Below are 20928 nucleotides of genomic sequence, written 5' to 3'. Positions count from 1 at the left end.
AAACTAATAATAATATATAGGAAAGGGACTTAAAATAAAAATAAATAAATAAGAGAGAGAGAGAGAGAGAGAGAGGAATCTTGTAGAGTTATGTAATAATAATGGGTGGGTGGAGATTGGGTGGAATGGGTTGCGTAAAGCTCCACCCAAAACACCATCCATATGAGATGATGGGAATTGAGACTAGAAAGAGTTTATGCTCCACAGCTAAAGCTAACAGCTTTTTCCTTTTTCTAATCTGTATATGTCGACTTTATTAGATTACACATGAATTCAGCAGACCAAGAAGAAAGAAGATAAGATTAAGTACATGAAAGAGGTTGTAATTGCCAGAATAAATTCTACCCGCAAGCTTAGCATGGTATCAGTCAGAGCACGCTTAGTACATGTGAAAGTCGAATTTGTATCTGTTCTCATGGACGGAGAGGGAGTGTCTTGTGACTCCAACCTTAACGCTCCAGGCGAGTGTTCGCATAGTCTCCCGTTGCCCAGAGTTCTTCGGCATATGTAAGTGGATTTTGCAAGGACAAGTTCTAACTGTGTCTTGACATATGTGTTCAATATGCGCACGTTGAAGCTAGCATCATATTCATACCAATGCCATGCATGCATGTATGTTATTGGCTTGAGGAAGAAGAATGCAAGTTGGCTTGCTTGGGCATGCGATTCATGATTCATGATATGCCTGATTTTGGTTGCCAAGTTGCTATTCATATCGAGGCAGTGAATGATGATGTCAATTTGTTTGCATTGGAGATGGGCATAAAATGAAAATTACTATCATATTGATATTCAATGGCATCTTTTTCTCTTGATAAGAATTGAAAATTTTACAGATAATCATGTCTTTATAAATAAATTAGGAGAAATGATGCATTTGTGGTTCAAAAGAACTTGGATGTGTCACGAGGATAACATTATTTTGCTATCCCAATCTAATCATGTTTCGTTATGTAAAATTATTATCACGCATAATGAAACGTCATTAATTAGGAAAAACAAAACAATGTTAGTCCGTGACATACAAATTTTTATCTTTTTTAAACAAAAGGGAATGTGGTTCCCACTTCACAAGCAACTGGGCAATCCAAGTGTGTTGAACCCCCACCCCACAAGAGATATTTTGAGTGATGCATGCCCCTTATCTCCCCATGTCATGAATTATGTATTATTATGCATACATAACCTTTGTGTGATATTCTGTCTGTTCATCCGTTGAAATTTGAAAATTTTATAACATATTTCAATACATACAAAATCATTAAAAAAAACGTACTCCCATGAATATCGTTGTCGTCAACCAAGTTAAAGTTTCACATCTTTATTACCTTTACCATCTTCTTTTTCCTGATAGCAACCATTAAAGTATAAATTACTGAGATAGGTAATATGCAGCACTTATTTCACCGTCTCTAGTTAAAACTCTACCTTGTTGAAAGTCAAAACCAGTCTCCATCACCATCTTTACAAGCCCAGCAAAAAAAAAATTACCTTACCTAAAGGCTGTTTGTGCCTAATTTTGCACTTGTGGCATGAATATTAAAGGATATGTTATATGCCTTACGCGTGTAGTCCACTATAATATCTAGCAACATGCACTATCCATTTTTATTCAGGATACCTAATCCCATTACATGGCTTGCTCGTTTCCTTGCAAAACAAGTAACCTAACATTGAGACTTGACAACAAACCTACTTGTGTAATTTGAAGACGATGGCATATCAAATCCCTCATCTATCTCACAAAATTACCAAACTAGCCATGAACAACAAATTATATATATATATATATTTTTGTCTCCTAAATATAAATATAGTTGGACAAAAGTCAGGAAAACCAATTTAATTGAAGGGGGTTTATATATGATATGCTTGATTTTGAGTGTCGATTTTGATGGCTATCTTCTGTAATGTATCATGTGTATAGGTCTGTTTCAACAAAGAGGCAAGGAAATCCAGTTAAGGTCCGAGGATAAGGAAAACGTGACAACGAAAGAGGAGAATTTCAACTGCTTGTAATTAACGCCATCCAAGCTAATAATCCAAAATGCTAAGTTGGTGTGTGAGAATAGACTCTTAAAGTGTGATTAAATGCCTTGTTGATCATGAATTCATATATAGAAGATTATTGTCTCCCTTGATAAGAGTGATCAAAATATAATGAATTTATGAGAGCTTTTACGATGAGGGAGATTTTGGCGAAATGGTACTTAGTGGAGTTCGGTAATGTTTTCCAAGCCCCTTTTTTGTTTTCTAAATCCAAAATTCATTAGATACGCGTTTGTTCGGTGGGTTTTTTTTTTTTTTTTTTTCATTTTAAACATGTGATACTATTTTAAAGAAACAAGATAAAAAATACTGTGTAAAATTGAGAACACATTAAACATGTTTTCCCGTGTTTTCAACGAATACATACATAGCTCCTTTTTCTTAACAAGCACACTATTAGTGGGCCAATTAACAAGGGTAATGAGCTTACAAATTCAACAATTTACTTAAACATCTGACTCAAAACCAAGAGGATTTTGGGCTAAAGAAAGGTGATTCATAATGGATTTGAATGGCGTGGAAATTTGGTCTAGCCAATTTTGTCATTTGTCACAAGAGATGGAATTGATCAAATCAAAATTTTGTCATAGCTTCTTATTCTAGAAAGGTCTTATTCTTGCACATTCATATACCCAATTGGCATTACTTTGGCGGATATTGACTTCTTTGACTTCAAACTAAATAAAACATTTCGATGCGATTATTTATAAAATCAATTCCAACGTGTAGGGTAGGACTTGTACTGTCCAACAAGAGACCACAACGCGTACAGTAGATATTAGATATGGTGTCGTAGAGACCATAGACCATAGACTAGACCTCCTAGTTTACTAGACCGGTCCCAACTTCCAAACATAAATATTTTGGATATGTGAACCATCTACGAGAGACTGTTGACAACACTCCATTCCTCCTTTCAAACTTTGATTCATTCAAATGTGTGAACAAGAATACCTTATAAAACCACAAGCCAGGTTTGTTAATGATTGTGTACTTTGTTCATTGGAAAGACAAGGGTGTTTTTGTCATATGAAGTTGACAGACTTGCCACATGACACCATGACTGTGCCTTGACTCGGCACGATGATGACGGTAGTAATGCTAGAGAAACCTCATTTTTGATAACTCATTTTTGTTAATGAAATGGTGCATTTATAATTTTTCTGAATTTAAATTGAAGGAAATTAATATTAATTAATCAAATTTAAAATACGGAATTTGATTTATTTGTAAAGTTAATGTTTTAAAAACTCAATTTCTCTTGGAATTTGAAAAATAACTACTTTTAATAGAAATTAAAGTTGGGATTTATGACTTCCAAATTCCTTATTTTTTTTTTTTTCTATAGGAATTTCTAAATTTCTATGTTTTTTTATATCCAAACACAGGAATTGATGCATGTCAATTTAGAAATTTTGACTTTTATCAAAATCCCAAGTTTATTTCATTCATCCAAACACACTGTTATTGATGCATACTTTTCATTTTATTAAATCAAATCATGATTTCAAATTTCGTGAACGATATTTATTGAAGAAAAAAAAACAGATAATAGAAATAAAAAAAGGAAAGAAAGAAAAAATATGTTAACGTTAGTCAATACTAGAAACAAAGAGTAGGCTTTCTACACATCAGCGTGTTATGTAATCTTCTGAAACATGTGAGAAAATTACAATCTCTTCAACATATTATAATGTTGTCAATGGAATTTCATAATCTTGGGGAAGGAATTGTTAATTAGGAGAGAAAAACAGGGTAAAAGGGTATGGCTGATTCAATCCTTCCGTATTAGTTTCCAAGGACCTTCCTAAGAATCAGTATTAACAATTGGTCTCCAAACAGTCTTTGCACGTTTTGGTAATATGACTTGCTTCTCCCTTTTAGGCGTGTTGATGTTAGGCAGTTAGACGTTTAACTTTATAAACCAATGAATTGTGGTTTTTATTTTATTTTATATTTTAATACAAGTGATATTATACTTTAAACTAATATAAATTGTGAAGAGGAGGATTTGAATTCGGATACAGAGTGGGAGCATATCCGCTTTAAGCAACTTGGCTAAGCCTATATCTACATGAAATCTATTTTTATCTAAACCTAATAAAAATTGAAGTAATATTTCTCGATGGATTAAGTTGATACGGCATCCATAGGATATTATTTAAAACATAACTAGCCCCTTGGCACATGTTCAATTGGTTGTTTTTTTCTTTTTTCTTTTTAAAATTTTTAAAAAATAACATGGATATTTATCTTCCATAAAAGTATGACATATTATTTAATTTTTTTATTTATTTAAATTTAAAAAAATTTTTTTTAGTATGAAAAAATGTGAATTTATCATATCATCCTCATTTAATTAATAATTTCAATTCTTAATGTTTGAATTAACCAATGATATTTTTGATATTTTGAATATTTCATCATTCTCTGTCTTTTGCTTTTATATATATATATATATATTAAAAGGCCAAATTTCTATTTAATGAAAGTCATAATAGAAGTTGGTTGCTAACATAAACCATGATAAATGCAAATAATTTTACTTCAACCAAATATGAGAGTGAGGCCAAATTACGTACAGTAACAGACAGACAGACAGACAGCGACCCCTTCCCAACAAGAAATATAAAAATTCTGAAGGAAAAGAAAACTGAGTTCAAACTACGAGAAAGTCTGAAGTCAAATGCCGCGGGCAATATAATAATTATAATTCTGCGTCTCCATTTCTGTTTTTCCCAAAGCTTATTGTTTCTTGGGTTACTCTCTATAAACTATAATCCATTTTAATTAGGCCAAAGTTTCAAGATTTTAGCTTTCAAGTACATACCTTGGGCGAAATAAAAAGCTGCAACATGAAGTTCCCAATTCCCTGCACAGGTTGCTTCTTCTCCTCACCTCAAAATGTCATGGAACAAGGGATGCAAGGTATTAATGAGATGTCTGCCTCAGTGTTTTGTGTGTTTTTCTTGGGTTTTTTTGTGTGATTTTACTGTGTTCTTGATTGCTTTTTTGTACTTGGTAAATACCTAGATGGAGAAAATCAAGAAAGCTTCAGAATTTTCTCTTCCAAGGAATTGAAGTCTGCCACTAATGGCTTCCATTCCTCAAAAAAGCTTGGAGAAGGTGGCTTTGGCTCTGTCTATAAGGTTTTTTTCTTGGCCTGCAACATAAATTCTGCAAATTTGGTTGAGTTTAGCTTGTGTGTGTAATTTAGCTGTGTTTTGCTGATATGGGATAAATTTTGGTTGAGTTTTAAAGGGTCGGCTTAGAGATGGCAGTCTTGTGGCTATAAAAGTGCTTTCCACTGAAATTGAATCTATGAGAGGAGAGAGGGAGTTCATTGCAGAATTGTCTGCTCTGTCTGTAATCAGACATGAAAACCTTGTTAGGCTTCAAGGGTGTTGTGTTGATGGAGCTGGCAGATATTTGGTCTACGATTACATGGAAAACAATAGCCTCTCACACACTTTACTTGGTAAACCTATGCTTCTAATTTCTAAATTTGATTACCTTAATGATCCTCATTTTAACTATTGGTATTTTAATTGGTTGATTTTAGGAGATTTTGTTATTTATCTGAAGTAATTATTGACAGCTACAATGAATGCAAATGAAAGAATATGATTTTAGGAGACTTTAGTTTCTCATATTGGTACATTAATTTGTTTATTTTAGGAGATTTTGTGATGTATCTGAAGAAAATTATTGACAGCTACAATGATTGCAAATGAAAGACTATGATTTTTTATGCAAATTGTGTAATAATGTATGTTGATTAACAGGTGGAAAGCAAAACAGGATGAGATTTAGTTGGGATGCAAGGAGGCATATTTCATTAGGGATAGCTCGAGGACTTGCCTATCTGCACGAGGAGGTTGAACCTCACATTCTGCACAGAGACATTAAAGCCAGTAACATACTTCTTGATGAGAATTTCACACCAAAAGTAGGTGATTTCGGCTTATCAAAGCTGTTAAGAGACAACCATTCTCACATTAGTACTCGTGTAGCCGGGACAATGTAAGTTGTTAAATTGCTAATTCTTCTTGCTTCATGCTTCTCTGCCTTTGGATTATTATTTGAAATGCTATTGCATGCTAATGGGGTGTCTCACAATAATCCAAAAGAGGTTATCTTGCTCCAGAATATGCGATTAGCGGGCGTTTGACGCGAAAATCAGATGTTTATAGCTTCGGAGTACTGCTGTTGGAAATTGTCAGCGGCCGTGCAGTTGTGGATTTCGACTTGGAACATGGGGAGCATCACCTGGTTCAGAAGGTAAGCAAATTAGAGCAATTTATCACTACCCGCTTTGGCCATGCATTTTTATTCTGTCATATGGTAGAACTGAAGCCATGTTGTTTGTGAAAATGCAGGCATGGGAAGCATTCAAGGCTGGTAATCTTGTACAATTAGTTGATCCTACACTTCAAATGAACTTTCCTGAAGACGAAGCCATCCGGTTCTTAAAGTTAGGCCTTCTTTGTGTGCAAGAGATGGCCAAGCTCCGGCCGCAAATGTCAAGGGCTGTTAAGATTTTGTCTGGTGAGGTAGACATAAAAGATTCTCAGATTTCTGAACCGGGACTTGTTTCTGATATCATGGAAATCAAAATGGGGCAACAGCAGTCATGTGATCAGAGCACTTTCTCCAAAGCCTCCACATCCACTACCACGCAAAACCAGAGTAGATCTGAGGACTTTGTGATGTCCTTATAACCATCCTGTAAGGCTTATTTTTCTCAACTTTTCCCAGGAAGATCATGTGAGCCTACAGAAGATTCATTGTTTTTTGTTGGATGTCTTTGTGTATATATATAATCTGCACGCCAACTCCATTTGGACAAGTCATGTAGATATATAACTCAAGACAACCAATTTTGTTTTTTTGTTTTCTGTTTTTTGTTTTTGTTTTTTTTGGGGGGCTTTAAATTGGCTAATTATTTGTGGGATGTGGAGGTATTTTTCCTTTGTTTCTTGCTGTTGTTGATAGTACTTTGCAGAACAGATGTGTACAAAATTACCTCCAATAAATTAATGTGGCCACCTGCTCAGGTGTTTAACTTTCTCGAGCTTGTTTCTGTTATTTACTATGCCTAAGAGCATCCACAATGATACTCTCTATTTCTTAATTAAAATTTAGCTAAGAATATAAAAAAACTATTTTAGAAGCTCTCTAAAAATTTCAACTCCAACCATACTCCATAATTTGAAGAGTCATAAATGCTATAACTCTTTTTTGATTGGTCCATCTCTATTAAAAAAAAAAAAATAGTTAACATTAAATAAAGGTTTGAAATACTCATTAAATTATATGGAGCCACTGAGAGTCATTTCTCTCTCCTCAAATTTAGGAGCCCTAGAGGACTCTTTGTTTTAAGAGGTGGATAGAGAATGTGATTGGAGTTGCATTTCTACTATTCCTCCATAAAATTTATCTAAGTAGCCCATTGTAAATGCTCTAAAAGTTCATAAACTACGGCAGAGACGTTAATAGTTGAGGAAGCATGTTTAAATATGAACCAAAATGAATCATAACAGTAAATATAACAACAAAAAAGCAAAATTTATTGAAATATACAGAAGGGTTAACTTTAACAAAATGATATTATAATGTAGTGCTCCATTATCTACCCAAGTAAATGACACATGATATGCATGGCTCCATGTATGTCAGTCACTTTGGCCGCCAGTTTTCTAGTAGGCTTAGCAGATGGCATACACAGGGAACCATGCATGCCATTATATGCATGCACATAAATACGTGATGCAAGCCAATTGGGTCTAATCTAATGGAAAAAAGCTTTAACTTGCAAATCAGTGATCTTGGATTCGAACCTCATAACACTTTAATGGTGTGTATGTGAGAAATCATCTCTTTCTTGTAGTTTAGACTATCTCTTGTATTCAAAACAAAAACATGTAATACAGAACACAAAGCTATTGAGTATGATGAATGTGAAGCAGTACTTAAATAGTAGTGGAGGTGTCGAGAGCAGGTACCACAAGTGGTGGCCTTCCCCTCCTCCTGCTTGACACCTAGGTTAGAAACCCCCTTGGGGTTTCTGTCCTCCCAATGTATCTAAAAAAAAACATAATAGTAGTGCGTGTCATTTTCTATAGCTGAAATCAGGCATAATAAAGTAAGCTTATATAAGGGACTAAATACGCCTCATGTACCTCCCTTTAAACTTTTTCCCCACTATTTCCTCAGGGTTCATATACCAATCAACTACCTTTTGAGTTGGCAACTTGCATAAAGCAAACAGAGCTCAACAAACCACTCCATCTGAACGGCCGGTACTTCCTTTTCTATCTGTCTTCAACTTGGTTAAGGTTGCACGAGTAATGTGGGGCTACGAGAGAGAGACAGAAGCTGAAATGGAAAAGGGACGGATGAGGTTGAAAATCTTTCAGAGGCTACCATAAAGTTTCTGGGATCTTTCATTCTTTTGTACATCATAACTTTCTCTTCTGAAACCCATTTGTCTTAGAGTGCTTGGATGAGTTGGATTCCCATTTCTCAAATGGGGACTGCTAGACAGAGATTGGTCTTTCAATCTATTCAATTCAGAATACACTGTAGTTTTCACATTTCTTAATTCTACAAGGTGTTTTAAAGTAGAACCTTTTTGGGGTAGCATGGAGCATTAGCTTCTACATCTGGTTTAATTAGTAATGTGTGTAGTCTCTGTGTTCATGTGCCTACAAGAAACATGCGTCGAACGAATGAGAGCACCGAAATGTTGCACCACTTCCATGTCAGTTACCAGATATTATATCCAACTCACAGCATATATTTGACAAGTAATTCAACTACTGATTAATTAAGCATTTCCCTCTTGTGCAATAAATGCATTTTTGCAGTTAAAACATCTAAGAAGTATGATGGTGATTGTTGACAAATCTAAATCAGAACATTGTTACCTTCTTAGCAAAGCACTCAAAAGGCAATGAGGTCTCAGATGCTTGAAATCATTGTAACAAAATGATAGAATCTCAGGGCATGGTCAAGCATTAAAAAATTCTCTCCAATGCTTTACATGAGAAGGAAAGTTAATAAATAAAGCTTCATGCGGAAACTAATGTAGAATGGTACAAAAATAGTGTTCCCTTCACTTTGTGAGGATTAAGGGAAAATCAGAAACAAAGAAAAAAAGAGTAAAGAGGGAGTAAACCAACTTCATTTACAAGAAGCTCGTAAGATGTACAGTTGCAGAAGAGCAGTACTTACGGGAACAGTTGTAACACAAATTGTTCAATTCATCTTTGATGAATATCCGGCGACCTGGTTCAGAAATTAGAAGGTCAAACCATCTTTCACAATGTGCTCCAACCAAGATGCAATATCCGACATTGCAGGACGCTCGGTAGGATTTTCCTTTACAGCCAGTCCTGCTATATCAGCAAGCTTAAGCAATGGCTCAACATTTCTTGGAAGAGCTACGTAACGATCAATTATGGCAGCTGCCTTGTTCTGTTTAATTAAAGGTACTGCCCACTCGACTATGCTAGGAGGAGTGTAATCTCTGTCGAATGCTTTCCTTCCACTGAGCATCTCAAGCAATACTATTCCAAAGTTGTAAACATCACTTTCTAAATCTCCACTATGATCCTTGTCATTAGATGTAAGGAGCCCGAAATCTGCAATTCGTGCATTCCATTCAGAATCCAAAAGAATGTTTGAGGACTTGACATCCCGATGAATGATGGGAGGCACAAATTCCTTGTGAAGGTACTCAAGCCCTTGGCAGCCTGCATTGAAATTTTCAACCTGAGGACCCAGTTCAGTGCAGAAAGCCCACCATGGAGATGGTCATGAAGTGTCCCATGGGGCATATACTCATATACAAGCAGCCTCTCCCCCATCTCTGAGCAGTAACCCAACAAGTTCACAATATTACAGTGGCGGATTTTGCAAAGGACCTCTAATTCCATTTCGAAGTCCCGACTGTTCGTGTGAATTATAGTGGCAGCATTTGCTCTCTTGACTGCAACTTGCTGTCCATCTGCTAGCACAGCTTTGTAAACAAAGCCATAGCTTCCCCTGCCAAGCTCATTGAACTCCTTGAATCCGTTGGTGGCATCTTTTAGTTCTGAGAGTCGGAAAACTTGAGCCATTCCAGGACAGGAAACTACAGATGGAAGAGGGTGTGAATCCTCATTATTGTCAGCTTCCAACTCTGCTTTCCCAATGCAAGATTTAAACTGCTTTTTGTTCCCTTCTTCTTTTCGAGAAGTTGTTAATCGGGGAAGAAGACACCAACTAACTAATATCAACAAAAAACCCAAAGCAGAAGACCCAAATATGATCACCAACCTGCGCACATGATGCCAAAGCTTCTTCTTCATTTCTGGAGGTGTTTGAAGCCCACAAATATCCCAACAAGAGCTGTTTTGGCAAAGAGAGCAAGCTGTGCACACTCTGTCAGCATGTTCAGTGCATGAGCTGGACAAGAAGAATCCTTCAGAACAATTTGACCCACAAGGTGAACAAATGGTTAGATCTTTCCTAACACACAAGCTTGTCAAATCAGCCTCATTAAGGATGCTGGCATTGAAAGCAAACTTCCCTTCCCCACAAGAACCAGGAGTGCAAAGACCTGGACTGCACAATTCCAATGGAGGATCATACTCAGGTGGTGAGGAAGAGGCATTAGCAGCCCAGCAATCAATCACCAAATCATCTTCCCTGATCCCACAAGTAGTAAAATCTGATGAAGCAATTGCCACGAATCCGGAAGCCTTTGGAATCAAAGAAGAGTTAAAGATCCCCCAACACTCAATTCCATGATTGTCTTCTCGAATCCCACAAAAATGGTGCTCACCAGCTGCCAAAGACACATACTGGGTTCCATTTGGATGACCAGCTAACAAATCAGTATCTCCCCAACATTTCAACTCACCAAAATCTGAAATCCCACAAAGTGAGGCCCTCCCTGAAGCTAAAGCTGTGAAATTATCTACTGGACCTGAAACCCCTAGATAAGAAGAATTGGGTCCCCAGCAAATAAGCCCTCCATCTCTAACCCCACCACAGCTAAATCCTTCACCAGAAACAACCTTTTTGAACACAAGATTGCTAATAGAGTGGTCAGAAAACAGAGTGCTCTGTTTGGAACTCAAACTTTTGTTCCAAGTTTCAAAAATTTCCCAACAATCCACTGTACCAAACTCATGATCAGAGTAATATGACCCTCTAATGGCACACACATGGTTCTTCCCAGCAGCAACATGAGAATAAGCAGTGGTCTTGAATATGGGAGGTACGAGATCTATACCTGGGGCAATGGAGCTCCAACAATATGCCAGCGACGTGTTCGCTAAAATGCCACAAAGAAAGCCTTCACCGCCCGAGAGGGCAGCCATCGCTGGAATGTTGCTGAGAAAGGCCGAAGCCGAGGAAGAAGCCGAAGATGGAGTCGATGAAGAGCTGTTCTTTCCCCAGCAAACCACGTCCTGCTTGCCACTAGCGTCTATGGCACAAAAAAAGCCATCTTTGCCAAAAGAAGCAGAGATGGGGCCCATTGATCCGAACCCAGATGCGGTTGTGGAGCATAAGAGCAGGAGAAGAAGCAGAGGAGGTGCAGAGCGAGAGAACCCAGAAAGGGCTTGGTGGGTTTGCATGGTTTTCCTGGGTTTGGATCAGCGAAAGCATGGACTGGTTTGATGGTGAGCTTGCATGGTGCGGTTGGTGTTTGTGATGGTATTGTTGGTTTTGCTGAAGTTGAGTCAGAGCTGTGAGTGTGAGGATGGTGACGATGAAAGAACGTGGGTGTCGCAGCCATTTTTACAGTGTTTTTGTGGACCGTTAGAACGTCAAGTACTGAAAGTAGTTACCGCGCCGACTATATTTTAATGCTATTTGCCTCCATCTTTCTTTTAGTTTACTTCAAAAGCTTGAAGATTGGGTTTTCTATCAGTCTGTGTTCTTACTGTGTTAGCGTTAAACTAGGATTAGTCTTCCACTTTGTCGGGTGCATGCATAAACAAGTGGGGGGAGGTGCGATTTGACTATCGAAATCACTTGACTTCTTTATATAAATTGGGCTAGCTGTTTAATTGGTGATCTATGAAGCAATTGCTACAAATTTGTCATCTGCCATGTTAGTTTCGAATGTGTGTTATTAACACCTCTTTAGAGTTGTCATGTTCATATCGAATATATATCGCCAACAATAATTTCGAATCGAAACTTTCATGTTTGTGTCGAATACCAGCTATGATATCGACATTGCCCAATGTTTTCCTTAAAACTTTTTTGATACTTGATATTGACGTAGTTGAGGTCAAATTTCATGATTTTCATTTATTCATTTTCACTCTATTCTTTTTCGGTGCTTCATTTTCTCTCTTCCCACTATGGCCTACATCAAATGCTTCCAGTATTCTATAAAATATACCATCACTCTTATAAAATAATTAGGCCACCAACATGGGTGGCATCTAATATGAAGCACAAGTTGACTAAATTATTTAGGTAGATAACTTAATACTTCACTTAACTATCAGTCAGATAGCAAAGCACATTGCACAAAACCGCACAATCCTGTTTCATTTGCTGTGTTTCTACTTTGTAAGTGGTAAGATAACCTTGTTTAAGAATATCTTGTTCAAGCCCTTATACACATAAGATTACACTTGGAAACCATTTTTAAGACATCATGAAATAAGATAATATTCAAAAATGAAGAAAATGGAGGATCTAATAGACATGTGCAAATCGTGTTTGATCTGCATTTGATGTATTGAATGAGACCATATTGAAAAGCAGCTATTAAAAATCATAACTAGTACCAATGAGTAAGAAAGTGGGTTTGGTTGAAAGAAATTTAAATGGTAAAAGTACCAAATTTGTAATGGAGAAAGTGGCCCACTTGACAAATATATTATATTAATCCAATTGCTATGTGCTTTTCCATTCAACCCAAATTACCTGACCAAGATAAATAAATATAAAATAAAAAAAGGGTGTTAAGCCAATTTTCTAGCATAGTGGAAAAATGTCTTGATTTGTAGATCAATGATCTCAAGTTCGAACGGTCATAATATTTTGACAGTGTGTGGGAAAAATCTTATTTCCCCAATATCGCTTATATTAAAAATTAAAAAAAGGGTGTTAATGAACCTATCCTAGTGAGAGTTCAAATTTTGGACAGAAAATTTGGAGCTTTTTGTATGCGTAATTTGTGCTGGTACATTTGGTGCCAAATAAGATGTCCTAGAAATTCTCAACTGTGATCTTATATCACGTGATTGCTAGGTCAGATATGTCTGGCCTCTATTTGGAATTCCCCAGCCCTAATGTCTCTGGTCGAAAACACATTATTCAGGTCCCTACATTATTTGCGTCCTCTTGCCTTTTCAGTTAAAACAATCCCAATGGGTTTGTCTTCAAATCCTATTGTTACAAAATCACTTTATTCTTGTTGGTACAGTAAGCAGTAAGGTGGGGACTTTGAAACGATCTGCTGCTCTATCCAAAAATCCAATTCAATAGTTTCGACAGTCATTCACGTGCAAATAAATAATTATAGATTTTTATACATTGTAGATTTTAATTATATTCACAATTGATAGTTACTCATGTGTGCACATATACAACTGTTATTAACATCACATATAAATTCAAATAAAAAGTTTTATGGATGTCTTTTAACACTATTGAAATTAGAGTTTTACCATGTTGTACGTAAGCGACTATTCATAATATCACTTATGTATTCAAATTTAAATTTATTGTCCACCTATATCATAATACATGTGAACTACAAACAACTCGCGGTGCTGGTGCTGTCACGATTTGAGACTGAAAATAACATCTTTCTTCGTAGGTTGAAATGGTGGGTCCTGCCAATGATGCCACCATGTCAACTGTGCAATTGTCTCTATCCCCATTCTAGGCCATGACCCATTTTGTGACAGTCTTCAAGCAGCAAGATCCATAATAAAATACAAGAAATAATCAAAGGGCATGGAGAATAGGGGCAGCTTACTTGGTGAACATGAATGGGACCTAGTTGCTTCTTTGGCACCCATCCATTCCATGTGATCTGCCGTGGAAGATGATGCCCCTGAACCTTATCTTAGATTTTCTTTGTCTGCATTTTGCAGTATGTTAAGATTGTATCTCTGTATGGTCTACATGGGTTGTTCTTTATTAAGATTAAAGTGTACTCTAACACAATGCCAAGATCTCATTCAGAGTATTAAATTAATAATCAACTATGTGCTTCTAATGCAGTACAAGAAAGAAAAAAGTGACTATATTCCCAGCACCTAGCTACTGCATCTCTTAAGAAAACTCAAAGAGGAGTGTTATCATCAGTCGCCGCGTGCGATGATTTTCAGTTATTAATCATTGTGGGTTCTATAACGAGACTCATATTTATTAATACCTAAAAATGCTCCACTCCTCCGCGCAAAACTGACTGTAGCATTTTCAAAATCCAAAATTCTAGTCACACTGAGTCCTCAGCGTCATTCTCTTTTGCAAATGGAAGAGAAGATTGGGGTGGGGAGAAAAGTTTTTTTGGCTCTCAAAGTCGTAGAAAATATACTTCACTAGCTCAATAGTTTTAGCCAAGTGATTGGATAATCAAATATTCTTTATCTACAAAGAATTATGAAGCATTACTTTATTGGTATTCCTTTTCTGGTGCAATAATTCAGAGTAGTTACATATTGAGTTGGGATAGTGGGTTGGATTCGACATATCATTCTTCAATGGCATTAGCCATAACGTCTTGATTAGATGGATCTGTTTTGAACCTGTCGTAAAGATACCCAAAATATAGGCCAGCTTGACGGTTAAATATAGCAAACCCTTCAATTCAAAAACTGGGGCTCAAACAAGTTCTGAATTTTTTGATGAAAAGTACAACTTTGGTGAAATTATTCAAGAAAAGAAAAAGTTACGTGAGTTATTATGTGAAATAAAATTTCAGAACAGCTAATGACCCACTAATGTAGTGATTTGAAGTTTTGGATTCGAATCCAAACATTCGTGTAGTGTATGTGATCTTAATATTCTATCGCCTTTGTCAATAATAAAGGTTATTAAAAAAAAAAAAAATCCCAAACAAGTTCAAACCGGTGGAACATGCATCTAGAAGTCACTAATCGAAATAATAACATAGAATTCCATAAACAATTGTAAACATTGGATTTCACTCCTCGAGGCCCAACAATTTCTGCAACATTATTGTTTTCTGAACATGATACATATTATAAGCTTATTTGCTGAACAAAGTGATCCACAACATACTAAAATAACCAATTCCCCGGATAGCAACAACCACAACGCCACAAGTCTAAAGACCAGGATGAATCAGGCAAAAAGAATAAAATACTTGCAAGAGTCTGGAATTACACTTGTGCGATCAATGGGATTAATTCTTCACCGTCGTCACCTGCTTCAGAAGCATTTGCACAACATCACTTGAAATCCTTGCAGCCTCTGTCGAGAGGTGCTTGATCTTCTGCTCGGTTTCAAGTTCCAGACGCTTCACATTAGCCCCTGAATCTCCACTGCTCTGCTTGGTGGCCGTGTGAAAACACAGGAGCAAAAGGGAAGAATTAGCACAGATGTATCCGCAACAAAAGTCTAGGGACAGCTCAAAGTATTAAAAAGACTATGGGGGAGAAATTTATAATTGGTATGTTCAATTTCTAGAAATTGCAAGGCACATATGAAAATGACATGGCCAAGCCTTTGGAAAACTTAGAATGCCAGACCTAATGAACATTCAATGCATAGCTTTCACCAAAATACACATACCGCTGCAACTTTCTTCTGGAACTCAAGCTCCATTTGGGCACGGTATTCAGCAATCTCCTTTGCAGCCTCATCTTTAGCTTGTTTCAATCTAGCCATTTTTGCTAGCAACAGAAAACAGAAAACCAACCACCAAATAAATTAGGAAGCAACTCAAACTGCTAAATTTTGGCGTACAATCTAATAATCCTTTAAAAAAACGTATTAGGACTGCATATTCATACATGATTTCGCCCAAATAACGCTTTTGATTCATATTTTGACAACACCATGCGTGATACACAACATCATGGACAACAAGAAATATCTTCCAACAGGGAAGTTGGAAGCATAGAACTTCTCCGATTAAAATCAAGAATTCATCCTTCCACACAACTTCACAACAGGCCAACTCATAAACAATGCAACAAATAGAATGTCCCTTCTGTTTGCAAAATGCATCAAGTTTGCGAATAAAATGCAGAACCAAACAGATAATCGAAAGTAAATCTAAGAGGAAAAAAATACCACTTCTGGCAGCATTGACAATGTGTTGAGCTTCTTGTTCTGCAGCCAACAATTGCTGAATTCCACCTTGACCCCTGTTGGATGCCATACTTTCTGGAACATACAACAGTTGATTATAACACTAAACCAAACGCAAAAAGCAAAAATCTTACTGAAACAACAACATAAATTCCAGCCATGAATGGCACACCAAAACAGGTGCTTGCATTGAAACAATTGTACTCAGAAAAATCTTATCTTTTTTAGCATCTGATTTACCCAATTCATGCATAAAACTAAATAGATCTCCTACTTGGATACAGAGATCCAACCTAAACTGAAAAATCAATGAACACAAAGAATCTTGCAACCGATTTAAACACTCAGACCAGTAACATCAATTGGGTGATTCGTTTCAAGTAACCACCAACAGATCGGAGTTTCTCAGATTCCTCATAATAATTCAAGAGATTTTCGTGCATAATCATAATAATTACAAACAAATTGAAGACAATTGGATCCAAATAATTCACACAAAACGAAAGCACAGACAGAGCAACGTAAAGTCAGTACCTTTGGAGAGTGGAGAGAGAGAGAGAGAGAGAGAGAGTTTGAGCCGGTTTGAGAAGTTGAAGTGAAAGATTCAGAAAAAAGCGGGGGCACAGATGCGAGAGATTTTTCGTGTATGTATAAACGGAGATGACCGTACCAGACCAGGCCAAGACTCGGGTAGGTAAACGGTGTCGTTTGGACATACCCTTTACGGTTTTTAGGTCTTTTTACCCCAAATTCCCAATAGAATTGAGCTTCTGAACTTATCCACATTATACACGTGTTCATCATCTAATCTCCATGTCCAAGCTCATGCGAATTAAAAAGTTCAAATTTTTGGTGTCACGCACAAATTTAATTTTTTTATCTAAAGAACAGAACCAAACGTACTGTGACTAAAAATTAATTTGTGGTAAGATAGATCTGTTCTTGCTAACAAAAAATTATAAAATTGTTTAATTTGACGGTATTACTCTTAACTTTGACGAAAAAATTAGACACAGTTTAACTTTTGGAATAACATTGATGTGCAGAATAGAAGATGAGAATGATAGTGGTAGAATTTGAAAAATGATAATCGGTGGAATAGTATATGGACTATTCTTAATATATGAAAAACCTTTGATTTAGATTAAAAATTAAATTATGTAACAATTGATAATAATACATGCAAATACAAGTAATTGAGGAGGTGTTCAATTACAAAACTTGATGATCAACTATAGACTATATAATTTAAGCCTCTATGGAAGTTGCATGTAGCTAAGTGCATAGGAGACCAAGCTAGCCAGAAGCTCAAGCATCCTCTCTCTTAGTCAATTCATACTCATACTCTGCTTTTGCCTTACTGTATTTCTTCTCCTTCTTGTACACAAGACCTGCCAACCCAACCAAGCAAACAGCCCCAAGAACAAAACCCACCATTGTTTCTCTGTTCTTACTCTCATCTGAATCATTAAAAACTTGTGCATCAAACTCACTCTCGTAGTCAGCTTTGTAGTTGAAGGGCAACGCATTAGAGCCCGGCTTTGAAGAGTGTGCAGGTGCTGGAGATTGAACTGGACTGTAAGTCTCATAGTAACCTTCAGGAGCTTCAACCTCAATGTATGGAGGAGGAGGAGGAGGAGAAGGGTAGTCTGTGATTTGATCAGAAGCACCCAAGTATTCTTGGAGGGAAGGTGCAGGGGAGGGAGAGTAGTCTGGAGGGAGAAGCTGGTCATCTTGAGTTTCAGGGGACAAGGCTTCAATGTAAGGTTCTTGTGGTGGTGGTGGTGGAGGTTTGTATGAATCTGGTTCTGGTGAAGTGACCACATAGCCTCCGCTTTCGGAAGCCGGGTTTTCAGGGTAAGGAGATGGAGATGGATATGAAGCAGCTAGGGAAATTAGCTGCTCATCTGTAGGCATGACGTCGTTTGTGATTGTGGGTTGGGATTGCGTTTGTGAAGACATAGCATGTATTGCCAAAGAGAGGAACGTGACAATGCAGGTACATAGCTTGGAGAGCTCAGCCGATGCCATGGTTAAGGTTTTTTTGTTTTGTAAGATTCAGAATGTGAAATTCTGCTGCTGAGTGGTGTGGATTCTGGAGGAGGGCTCTTTGTTTATATATAGAGGTGATCAAAGAAGAGATTCAGGTTGCAATTATGACAAGTTAATTGCATTAATTGTTGGCAAATCATGGGTTCAATTTTCTCTTCAATCTGAATAATTTGAAAGAAAACGAAAAAGAAAATATTCCTTTTCCAGTTTTTAATGCTTAATTTGGATAATTAATACACTGTGAAGGCTAATTAAGGCATGGCATTAACCATAAGTATCAGTCATGGCATTAACCCATTAAGAGAAATTTCCAGGAAAGAGAAGTTGAAATGATGTGTATGAATTGATATGAACCTTTTAATCGTGACAAAAAATGAAAGCAGTACAATACAACACAAGGAAATTTTACAAGAAGCATAAATCCCCCTCATCATTTTTAACCATCTCTTAGAACCTCAACAAACAACTGTTTGCCACATATGTTGATTCCGCTTGCTGTTGCGTTACCTCTAATTTTCCATCTGGCAAATCAGATGCAAGGTACTATGAGACCGAAATACGTTTTACGGTTAACAAAAAGTTTATAGTTTAGGGTTTAAGATTTAGCGCTCGAGTGAGGGTTTCATAATTTCGTTTCTTACGTATGGAACAAGTACTAAAGTTTTCCATCACAATTCACAACAAAGCAATCGCTCATAATTAAAACTTCTTGATGACACAATAACCAAACTGAAATTTTGTAAAAACAGAGCAGAAAGCAACATTGAGGCACATTTAAAATGAGTGCCTTGTACACACAGATTTACAAAATCCAAGCTTCCATTCAGAAAACACAACCAATCCTCTGAGAAATTATATGTTGGAGGAGCTCCTGAAAGAGCCAAGAGCTTTAACAGCTCCTGCTCTCAGTATGTATTGGTGATAGAAGGCAGCAATGGCAGCACCAATGAATGGCCCAACCCAGAAGATCCACTAGATTAAACAAAAAATCACAAAAACAAAAAATTGTAAGTTAGTTTCCTGGTCAAGCAAGTTTTTTATATGTGAAATTAAAAGGGTAAAAAGGTCAAAGGTGCATACTTGGTCATCCCAAGCCTTGTCATTGTCGTAGATCACTGCAGCTCCAAGGCTTCTTGCTGGGTTTATGCCAGTGCCAGTGATTGGGATTGTGGCAAGGTGCACAATAAACACAGCAAACCCAATTGGCAGTGGTGCCAAAACCTTTAATTAACCAAACATAAACGGAGATTAAGAAATTAAAATGCAATTTTCTTCAACTAAAATTGGATTTAGATTTTCTTAAAAGTATTTATCGTACTTACTGGGACATGTGAATCCCTTGCATTTCTCTTGGGATCGGTGGCAGAGAAGACAGTGTAGACAAGAACAAAGGTGCCAATAATCTCAGCAGCCAAACCAGTGCCTTGGCTGTACCCATCAGCAAGTCCATTGGCCCCTCCACCATACTTGGTAAAGTAAGCCTTTTGGAAAGCTTTCACAAGCCCAACACCACATATGGCTCCCAAGGACTGAGCCACCATGTACAATATGGCTCTGACCAGTGACACCTTCCTAGCCAAAAACAGCCCAAATGTGACAGCAGGGTTTATGTGCCCTCCTGCATACATAAATGCTCACATTAGTAAACCATATGCTAAATGCTAATTTGGAGAAATTTTTGCGTGTCACTGACCCAGTGTTAAATGTTACTAATCTACTCAAATTATGATCTGGTGTTACTAATCTACCCAAATTATAACACATAGTTTATGGTATTAAGAAATATACACGTGTCATAATCTAAGTAAATTGGTAATCTACGTCAATACATGAAAACTCACCAGAGATGCCAGCGGTGCAGTAAACAAGGACAAAGATCATGCCACCAAAGGCCCAAGCAATGCCAAGAATGCCAACACCACCACATTGGTCTCCATCAGATTGGCTCTTGTATCCAATCACTGTGAGCACAGTGATGTACAAGAACAAGAGGGTAGCTATGAACTCAGCTATAATGGCTCTGTAAAAAGACCACTGGCCAAGCTCCTCTGCATCAATCAATGGTGCTGGAGGAGGGTCCTGGTAGTCTTTTCCTGAGAATCTATTATGCCCTCCACCAACTTCAATGTCTTTGGCCATGGCTAATTGGGTAGCTAGCTAGCTCTTAGCTTAGGTGTAGAGATAGAGAGAGAGAGAGAGAGAGAGAGAGAGAGAGATGAAAGTGAAGTGAGTTTGGTGTTTGTGATGGGGAAGAGTGGAGGGGTTTGGGGGTTTATATGGAGAGTTGAATGAGAGTGGAAGTGGTATTATTAAACTTTAGGTTGGCCGTCCAAAGGGCTCACAAGTTTTCTTTTCTCTTCTTTTAGGTGACCCTACATTTTTTTCTGTCTGATTCGAGTTCTCTAAAGACAATTCCAATAAGCTCTATAATGCTCTATTATGATCGATAAACTTCAAGGATAATCTAAACTAATGTTTAGGAGATTTAGAGTCCTAGCAATGACTAGACCAAATTGTTAATAG

The 20928-nt window shown here is 37.1% G+C and overlaps 4 protein-coding genes across 4 annotated transcripts; 1 reads left to right on the top strand and 3 right to left on the bottom strand.

Moving 5' to 3' along the window:
• Positions 1-4710: 4710 nt before the first annotated feature.
• LOC103342126 (putative serine/threonine-protein kinase) lies at positions 4711-7117 on the top strand. The gene is made up of 6 exons (XM_008245709.2): positions 4711-4977; positions 5083-5198; positions 5311-5527; positions 5835-6072; positions 6180-6330; positions 6429-7117. Exons 1-6 carry the CDS (start codon positions 4905-4907, stop codon positions 6768-6770), a joined length of 1137 nt encoding a protein of 378 aa, XP_008243931.2. The 5' UTR covers positions 4711-4904; the 3' UTR covers positions 6771-7117.
• A 1926-nt stretch (positions 7118-9043) lies between these two features.
• LOC103342127 (serine/threonine-protein kinase-like protein CCR1) lies at positions 9044-12108 on the bottom strand. Its single transcript, XM_008245710.2, is given in 2 exon segments — positions 9044-9794; positions 9797-12108. Coding segments are annotated over 2 exon segments (2325 nt in total). The 5' UTR covers positions 11679-12108; the 3' UTR covers positions 9044-9351.
• Positions 12109-15170: 3062 nt separating this feature from the next.
• LOC103342128 (V-type proton ATPase subunit G-like) lies at positions 15171-17034 on the bottom strand. The gene is made up of 4 exons (XM_008245711.3): positions 16888-17034; positions 16336-16428; positions 15832-15932; positions 15171-15586 (listed from the first exon to the last, which is right to left on the bottom strand). Exons 2-4 carry the CDS (start codon positions 16421-16423, stop codon positions 15443-15445), a joined length of 333 nt encoding a protein of 110 aa, XP_008243933.1. The 5' UTR covers positions 16424-16428; positions 16888-17034; the 3' UTR covers positions 15171-15442.
• A 2045-nt stretch (positions 17035-19079) lies between these two features.
• Positions 19080-20651, bottom strand: LOC103342129 (putative aquaporin PIP2-5). The gene is made up of 4 exons (XM_008245712.2): positions 20247-20651; positions 19728-20023; positions 19486-19626; positions 19080-19377 (listed from the first exon to the last, which is right to left on the bottom strand). Exons 1-4 carry the CDS (start codon positions 20542-20544, stop codon positions 19258-19260), a joined length of 855 nt encoding a protein of 284 aa, XP_008243934.2. The 5' UTR covers positions 20545-20651; the 3' UTR covers positions 19080-19257.
• Between the last annotated feature and the right edge of the window lie 277 nt (positions 20652-20928).

Source organism: Prunus mume, linkage group LG1 (genome assembly GCF_029339155.1).
Source record: "Prunus mume cultivar Tortuosa linkage group LG1, ASM2933915v1, whole genome shotgun sequence".
NCBI classification, from domain to species: domain Eukaryota; kingdom Viridiplantae; phylum Streptophyta; class Magnoliopsida; order Rosales; family Rosaceae; genus Prunus; species Prunus mume.
Note: the sequence above shows the minus strand (reverse complement) of the source record. Positions and strands in the feature narration are given on the sequence as shown.

What these genes read in the sequence shown, in the direction of transcription:
- LOC103342128 (XM_008245711.3), bottom strand. Translation starts at nt 16,423, where the DNA reads ATGGCATCCAACAGGGGTCAAGGTGGAATTCAGCAATTGTTGGCTGCA. An exon ending in TGTCAATGCTGCCAGAAGTG is followed by an intron (nt 15,933 to 16,335) that starts GTATTTTTTTCC and finishes TTCTGTTGCTAG; the next exon opens with CAAAAATGGCTAGATTGAAA. An exon ending in TCCAGAAGAAAGTTGCAGCG is followed by an intron (nt 15,587 to 15,831) that starts GTATGTGTATTT and finishes GCCACCAAGCAG; the next exon opens with AGCAGTGGAGATTCAGGGGC.
- LOC103342126 (XM_008245709.2), top strand. Translation starts at nt 4,905, where the DNA reads ATGAAGTTCCCAATTCCCTGCACAGGTTGCTTCTTCTCCTCACCTCAA. An exon ending in CCTCTCACACACTTTACTTG is followed by an intron (nt 5,528 to 5,834) that starts GTAAACCTATGC and finishes GTTGATTAACAG; the next exon opens with GTGGAAAGCAAAACAGGATG. An exon ending in AGCATCACCTGGTTCAGAAG is followed by an intron (nt 6,331 to 6,428) that starts GTAAGCAAATTA and finishes GTGAAAATGCAG; the next exon opens with GCATGGGAAGCATTCAAGGC.
- LOC103342129 (XM_008245712.2), bottom strand. Translation starts at nt 20,544, where the DNA reads ATGGCCAAAGACATTGAAGTTGGTGGAGGGCATAATAGATTCTCAGGA. An exon ending in CTGCACCGCTGGCATCTCTG is followed by an intron (nt 20,024 to 20,246) that starts GTGAGTTTTCAT and finishes TTATGTATGCAG; the next exon opens with GAGGGCACATAAACCCTGCT. An exon ending in ACAAGGCTTGGGATGACCAA is followed by an intron (nt 19,378 to 19,485) that starts GTATGCACCTTT and finishes TGTTTAATCTAG; the next exon opens with TGGATCTTCTGGGTTGGGCC.